Source organism: Cupressus sempervirens, chromosome 7, assembly GCF_028749045.1.
Source record: "Cupressus sempervirens isolate cs-2001-9-10 chromosome 7, ASM2874904v1, whole genome shotgun sequence".
NCBI lineage: Eukaryota > Viridiplantae > Streptophyta > Pinopsida > Cupressales > Cupressaceae > Cupressus > Cupressus sempervirens.
The window spans coordinates 693,380,022-693,388,282 of NC_143124.1; the positions used below are offsets into that span (position 1 = coordinate 693,380,022).

At 35.8% G+C, this 8,261-nt stretch overlaps 1 protein-coding gene across 1 annotated transcript; it reads right to left on the reverse strand.

Annotated features, from left to right (window-relative positions):
* Nucleotides 1–4,021: 4,021 nt before the first annotated feature.
* LOC149549107 (small ribosomal subunit protein uS11y-like) lies at nt 4,022–8,022 on the reverse strand. Its single transcript, XM_089792550.1, has 6 exons — nt 7,846–8,022; nt 5,054–5,176; nt 4,924–4,969; nt 4,697–4,782; nt 4,459–4,588; nt 4,022–4,353 (listed from the first exon to the last, which is right to left on the reverse strand). Exons 1-6 carry the CDS (start codon nt 7,846–7,848, stop codon nt 4,286–4,288), a joined length of 456 nt encoding a protein of 151 aa, XP_089648676.1. The 5' UTR covers nt 7,849–8,022; the 3' UTR covers nt 4,022–4,285.
* Between the last annotated feature and the right edge of the window lie 239 nt (nt 8,023–8,261).

Consider the following 8,261-nt stretch of genomic DNA (forward strand, 5'->3'; position numbering starts at 1 on the left):
CTCCTGGGTGTGGAGGAATTGTTCTCCCTATCTTCTTGTCTTGTGTTTCTCTTGCTTGTTTCGAATCCCCAAGAAAGATTGTACTCTCTCTTGTGCAAGATTGTACACTCTCCTACGCAAGACTGCGTGTTTCCTCATGTGACTTGTTGAATTTCTTCACATGCTTCTTGGTACTTCTTCGCATGAACCTTAGCATCAGTGCAGTGGGTTTTGGCTGCTGGGCCAGACAATTATTCGCACGAAAGGGTAGTTTCTTACATTGCATGTTGTACTTCCTCGCGTGAAACTATCTGTTGTGATTTCTCGCACGAAAAAAAGGGCATTTTCGTTATTTTCTGGAGAACGTTTTCTGGTGTTTTGAGTACCCTTTGGGATTGCTTGATTTTCCTTGCTTCGACATATCTAAGTTTTTGTGTTATCTGTCATCTTTAGTTTTCTTCTGTTTGAGAGTGTCAATTTGGTAGTGGCATTTGGAGATTCACTAGTTGTCGAGATAGTGGTTAAATCTTCCATTGCGATCTTTGTGATCATCGCAAGTTGTCGTGAGCATTCATACTTGCTTTAAAAAATTAAAAAATCTTGACTTGCATTGAATCCTTGTTCCAGGGGTCTCCGAACAAGGCATTACATGTTTCACCTCTGTGAGCATCACCTAGAGCTAATGAGAGTTTAAGTGTTACATTTATTGTCATGAGATGAATTCATGTGAATCACTACTCATTAAACATGAATCAATGAGTTTGACTCAAAAACTACACGATTAAATCATGATAGCAATATCACAATTTGACTTGTGGAATATCTCCTACTTATCAATTAATGAGGGGCTTTCCAATAAATTGTTTGTAAGGTGCAACACTTGGTGCAGGAGGGGTTATCTAATGAATGGTTCATAACGCAGGAAACTCCATAAAGCGCATTTAAGCTAGAATAGTACTAGTGCCTTGTGAACACCTCCTAGATCCAATGAGTGTTAAGTGTTCCATGAGTTCCATTTATTGTCATGAGAGACAAATTAATGTGAATCTCATGAAACATGAGTCAATGAGTTTGCCTCGAAAAATACACAATTAAATTCTAATAGCAATATCACAATTTAACTTGATGTGGAAAAATATCTCTTAATTCTTAATTGATGAGCTTAAGGAGTTTTCTAATGAATGGTTCATAACGCACAACACTTAGTGAAGGTTTTGCAAATGAGGTTGCAAACAAAGTGGGTTTAACCATAGACGAAACTTCATAGTTAAGCACACTCGAACTAGGGTAGTACTAGGATGGGTGACCTCCCAAGGAGTCTTAGTGTTTCACTTTTGTGAACATCACCTAGATCCAATGAGTGTTTAGGTATACCATTTATTGTCATGAGTGATGGATTCATGTGGATCGCTACTCATAAAACATGAGTGAATGAGATTGACCCAAAAGCTACACAATTAAATACTTAATGTGGAAAAATAACTACTACTTATGAATAGATGAGCTTAAGGGACTTTCTAATGAATGGTTCATAAGGGACAACACTTGGTGAAAGCTTTACAAATGGGGTTGTTAAAAGCAGAGCGAGTTTAACAATGGAGAAAACTCCATAATTAAGTGTGCTCAAGCCAGAGTAGTATTGGGAAGTTCTAGTGCTTCATCGCTATGAACATCACCTAAATCCAACGAGTATTAAGTGTTCAAGGTGTTCCATTTACTGTCATGAGAGATGGATTCATGAAACAAGACTCAATGAGTTTTTGACTCAAAAACTAGAGAGTTAAATCTTGATAGCAATATCACAATTTCACTTGCTCTGAAAAAATATCTCCCACTCATAGACAGCAATATAGCAGCAATATACCATCAACAAAATTAAAATATAGCAGTGTCACATCAGTGTAACAGCAATACGATCAATCATGACAGGAGTGACAGCAGCAACTATAGTATAAAGGATACAAGTATTAATTTTATGAACAAAAGATGGGCAATGTGGTCCTAAATTCACCTCCAAAATTTACAATCCTGATGGTTGTTAACTTGAACAGGGTTCCACTCCTATCAAACAAAAAGGACTGTTTTGGATATTTTTGCCATATTTGATAACCAACTCGTGTCACTGTAACTATACTATATGCCACAAGTATACATAACCCAATGGTCATTGGCTAGCGGATAGATAAGCAATGTATAAGATGAATTTGCTGAATATAGTCAAGATAATGAATGCAAAATAAGCCTATAGAACTCCCATAAATATCATCGTCAAATAAACAAACATTTATTATAATTTAGATAAATCATCATGGAAAAACCAAAACGCAGATTATTCATTGGGCAGAAAGCAAACATGATTTCATTGGTCTAATCCGTAGCACAAGATAAAGATATCTTGTCCACAAATAGACAAAAGTAGACTTTGGTTAAGTGATATTGCTGTGACAGAATTTGTTAGGCATGCCTATATAAAAATAAAAATAAAACATAATGGAACACATGCCAATCACGCTCTAGACAGAAACCTTAACTCACTGTTATCTTCCAAAACCTAAAACAAAAACATTGCAAAACACGAGTACTCCATTCATATACCTTTCTTAAACCATACCAAACAAACCATACAACTAAGCTCCTAAAGTTTTCTACATTTTATATTTTTTGAGAACCAGGCAGAGCTGAAAAGCTACCAAAATTTACAGCATCATCTAATTCAAACCACTTATCTCACTCTAGCACTCACCTTCACTGAAACAGATCTCAAAAACACCAAGGCAAACATCACACTATATTATAAACAAACGCTTTTAACATTTAACAGAACCTGCTAATTCTGGGAGGCAACTTAAAGTCTAGCTTAGTAGGAGGATTCAAATCAGTCATGCCACTTGTATATCTCATAAGTACTAAAGGGAATCAGATACTTTGGATTACTGGGAAATGATTTTCAGCAGGTGGTGGGAACTTCAAGAGGCTACAAAGATTAATGGTGAGCTCAAATTCTAATAATTAGTGCTAGTCCATTTAAAGCAGAATTCACAAAGCATTTTACATTGAAAAAAATTGGTCATTGAATTCACAGCAATAAACAATTCAATTTAGGGTAAAAAGTAAAAATCAATTGTCCCAGGTTAGATTACTTTTTTGAATATGATCCTTGATGAACGGCAGATACTGATAAGAAAGCATTCAACTGCATGACACGCACGAATGGGTGCAATTCAACGATTGAACAATGTATATTTTTTTTACTGCAGCCAGTCACTCCTGCCATGCAATTTTTGGCTTCCTAATCGGTATCTGTGGTTTCTTCATCAAGGACCATATTCAGAAAAAATTCATGATTATTTTCCTTCACTGCATTCTATTTGTCAACTGGTTTTCTGGCACAGTTTGGGTGGTGATAGAAGGCAAGACTGGGAATGCGAGTGTCCAATGGTATCACAAGCATTGAAGAAATTTAAAACATCTTCCCAAATCCACAGCACTTATCCTGAGCCAGAGTAGATGGAGGGCATTGATGCTGGTTAGATGGAGGCTGGAGAGCTGGTTCAAATGGAAACATCATATCATATACAAAACCATCTAAGAAAATTTGTTTAGTTTCTAAAGAAGGTTAGGAAAGATACTTTTATAGATGACAATACCAGCCATGTCTTTTTGGGTTTACATATGGGACTACTATGTAACTCCTTGTGGGAGGCACCTAACTACACTTTCAAACAAGGCATACATAGCCTGGCCCCTCAGTGGGTTGTAAACTTGTGACCTCTTTTTCAAGAGCACACATTCTAGACCACAAAGCCATCTCAGGCTGTATAACTGGGAAGTGAAGAACAAAAGAGATTGTTTTGATATTTTCCCAATGCACAGTTTATCAGTCAAATAAGAACACAAATCTTCATCTAAAAATAGAATCAAACCTGATATTTACCACGACGAGTGATTTTTTTTGGAAAAAACAATACCATACAGCACTAGAAGGCAAAAGTGTTACTGAACTCTATAAACTAAATGTAAATACCCATCAAAATGAAAGGAATTTTGGCCAAAAGAGTTGTTCATTAACAAAACACAATATTTCCTAGTTCTTTTACACAATTAACTTAAATAACGATCATACAACTGAATTAAGCAAAAATAGGCCAATGTGCTAACATTAAATCGTGTACTCTTTACTTGCAAATCATGCAATGTGTTGAGTAAACTTATGAACAGAAAAGTCTTCTTGACCTCATGTTCCACCAAAAAAAACAGGCTTCTAAGCCGTTGAAACTTGAAACAACTACTAGCATCCAAAAAAATACTAGAGTCTTCTTCCTCTCCGTCCACCCTTTCTTCTGGTACTATCCGTTGGGATGGGAGTCACATCCTCTGTCAAATAGACAACTCAGTTAATCTAAAATTTTCTGTGTTACTGGCATCATCCTAAACCAAATGATTTCAAAATAGAAATCAAATAATAGAAAACATTTTCACCTATGCGACCAATTCTCATTCCAGATCGAGCAAGAGCACGAAGAGCTGATTGCGCCCCAGGTCCAGGAGTCTTTGTCTTATTCCCTCCTGTTGCACGAAGCTTAATATGCAAGGCAGTTATACCAAGTTCCTGAAACCAAGAGATTATATGTTATGTGCTGAGTGTTCAAACAATGTAGTTCAATATGTTAATAAGTTGAAAACCACCTTTGTTTTGCTAAAACCAACTGAAATATACCTTGCATCTTTGTGCAACATCTTGTGCTGCAAGCATTGCAGCATATGGTGATGATTCATCTCTGTCAGCTTTGACCTTCATGCCACCTGATACCACCAGATACAATATTAATTGGCAATCCAACAATTGAACATTGCCAATTGTTATCATGATTTTTTTAAAGGTAATCATGTAAATTTAAATAAGAAGATTATTAAACCCAGAAAACATTGACAGAAAGCTTTTACCAGTAACACGGGCAAGTGTTTCCTTTCCAGACAAATCGGTTACATGCTGTACAGGAAAGAAAATTAGGAAGACGTAATAATAAAGGAAATCCAAACTACTGGATGACACATGCCAAAAATTACAGCTTACCACAAATGTATCATTGAATGAAGCAAATATGTGGGCTACACCAAATACATGTTCTCCTTCCCTAACTGCAGGTCCTAGAGTAACATTTTCCTCCTTGACTTCTCTGGTCTTCTTCTTTCCAGACTGTATAAACAGTGAAAAAATGGTTGATTCGAGCAGATATAAATGTCCGGGCTCTAAATGCAAGTAACCTCTGCTAATAAATAAATTTGAAGAAGCTAAAGCAGAGTAAAGACTACGTCCATAAAAATCAAACGATTTACTAACAATTAGTTGATTGTATCATGTGTGACAATGCTTATGCACACCAGATGGATACAATGGCAATACTGATAGCTCTGCTCCAGCTGACAGATTATGTGTATGCCACTGATGTTCTTGTTCCATGACTGGAAGCAAGGGTATATTCTAGCAATGTGTAGAGTAGCTGGATAAATTTCATAATGTTTATTTTAACTTGTGTATTGATTGCAAATAGCTTGTTCATACAAACAACACAAAAGTGAGACCAATACAGTTTATTTACAACCAAACACACTAGAATCCCCTTTGGCTTAGAAACTAATTTCATATTAGTTTCTAATTTCATATTAGTTTCTCACTACAAAAGACCAAGAGTCAAAACTTAATTTTCCACTTATACAGGTCCCTATGAGAAACTGAGCTCCGGTCTCCAAAACGAAAGTAAACTAACTTAAAGTAACAAATTAAAGTTACTTTTACAAATCATTTATCAGGCCGTGATTCCATGTGACTACTTAACTCATTTTGTTTAAGATACACTGCTCAAATCTTTAAAGAGCATTTTGTGGTGCTACTGGTCTCATTAATTTTCCGTTTATTCTAAGTATTAGTTTAAATTGTAATTTTTACAGCTATATTAAAAATTTCTTTGCTGTATTATTTCTGGGCAGATTGTGTGACAATTTTTGCATAATTCTAGATGCAAAAATTGTCACACAATCTGCCCAGAAATAATACGGCAAAGATTTCCAATGGATTGTGGAAAACTATATAAAAATTTCTTATTAAGAATAAAAAATTAAAACCTAAAATTTGGAAGAAAATGACAAAAAAGGAAGGAAGCAAACTTATGCAGTCGATGTGACATTCTCCAAATTTCATTATGTAGTGACCTGCATAATTCTAGTACCCCGCCATTTTTCAGTTTTCAATTTCAATCCGTAAAATGTAGCAGCTTGCCCACAATAAAAGAAGAGTATAAATCATCCTTTCAAGTTATTGCAAACTTGCATGAGATCACTATACAGCTCAATTTTAAGCAGAAAATCTGGATAAGTAGCGGCATAGGGTCATGAAATCACTGCTTTAAATTAGCATGGACTTTTCAAATATAGGCTCAGGCCCTAGATGCAAAAATTGTCACACAATCTGCCCAGAAATAATACAGCAAAGATTTCCAATGGATTGTGGACAACTATATAAAAATTTCTTATTAAGAATAAAAAATTAAATCCTAAAATTTGGAAGAAAATGACAAAAAAGGAAGGAAGCAAACTTATGCAGCTATGTGACATTCTCCAAATTTCATTATGTAGTGACCTGCATAATTCTAGTCCCCCACCATTTCTCAGTTTTCAATTTCAATCCGTAAAATGTAGCAGCTCGGCCACAATAAAAGAAGAGTATAAATCATCCTTTCAAGTTATTGCAAACTTGCATGAGATCACTATACAGCTCAATTTTAAGCAGAAAATTTGGATAAGTAGCGGCATAGGGTCATGAAATCACTGCTTTAAATTAGCATGGACTTTTCAAATATAGGCTCACCCCCTAGATGCAAAAATTGTCACATAATCTGCCCAGAAATAATACAGCAAAGATTTCCAATGGATTGTGAAAAACTATATAAAAATTTCTTATTAAGAATAAAAAATTAAAACCTAAAATTTGGAAGAAAATGACAAAAAAGGAAGGAAGCAAACTTATGCAGCTATGTGACATTCTCCAAATTTCATTATGTAGTGACCTGCATAATTCTAGTCCCCCACCATTTTTCAGTTTTCAATTTCAATCCGTAAAATGTAGCAGCTCGCCCACAATAAAAGAACAGTATAAATCATCCTTTCAAGTTATTGCAAACTTGCATGAGATCACTATACAGCTCAATTTTAAGCAGAAAATCTGGATAAGTAGCGGCATAGGGTCATGAAATCACTGCTTTAAATTAGCATGGACATTTCAAATATAGGCTCACCCCCTCTATGTTTCCCTAGCTGAGTATAAAAACAAATGTTTCTGTCTGAGATACCACTCATTACAGATTTGACTATAAGATGTAGTTATCCTCGCAGTTTATTTGGTTTTGGGTATCTCTAATTGCAATTTTCAACATGTATAATGGGCCAATCAGGGCATTTAACGCGACTTTGGGGTCTTAAAATCCTTCGGTACAGAGCCAATTCACATGAATAAAGTTTCAACCTTTAAGATAGCAGCTTTATTTTCACAAGGAATCAGGCAGCATACGACCATGTTTCTTGGGGAGCAGCACCAGCAAGGTAATCGCTCTAGTCAGAACATTGATCAAGGGCAAAGGATATCGTCTTTTGAAAGACCACCAAGACGCTAAAAATGACAGTACTCGGAAACGAAAGAAATCTTTAAGAAAGATTCGGAGACTAAGAGGTGTGAGAGAGCATTCATCTAGCACCTAGGCGTAAAGGAACTTCCACCCCTCGTCAGTTAATCTACAATTTATATAACAAACCAGGTTCTTGTCAAAGAGAAGAGAGAAGAAAAAAGGGTTACAGTGCAGATGGTATTCTTACCATGTTAAGTTGTTAGAAGCCTCGATCTGAAAATTCTGAGCGCCTGCTGTAACTCCGCCGCTTCTTGGCCTCTCGATCTGAGAATTCTAGGGCATACCCGCAGTTTGAACTAAAACCCTATTTGAAGCGAGAAACAAGCGGAGAAACAATAAGATACCCTTAAAGCTCCTATCGTCTGCGTTTTTTGGGTGTGGAGATAGATATGTTGCCCCCATTTACCAAAGTCGTACTAAAGTGGATCCATGTAGGTATGGGTCTTTGGTGTTTGAAAATTTTCAATTATTATTTTTAAATGTTTAATTTAATATGCTAATCTTATTGTGATATTGCTATCAAGATTTAAGTGTGTCATTTTTGATTCAAACTCATTGACCCATGTTTCATGAGTAGTGATTCAACATGAATCCATCTCTCAT

Coding starts and splice junctions, on each gene's coding strand:
- LOC149549107 (XM_089792550.1), bottom strand. Junction 4,783..4,923: donor AACACTTGCCCGTGTTACTG/GTAAAAGCTTTC, acceptor TGGTGGTATCAG/GTGGCATGAAGGTCAAAGCT. Junction 4,589..4,696: donor ATGTTGCACAAAGATGCAAG/GTATATTTCAGT, acceptor TCTTGGTTTCAG/GAACTTGGTATAACTGCCTT.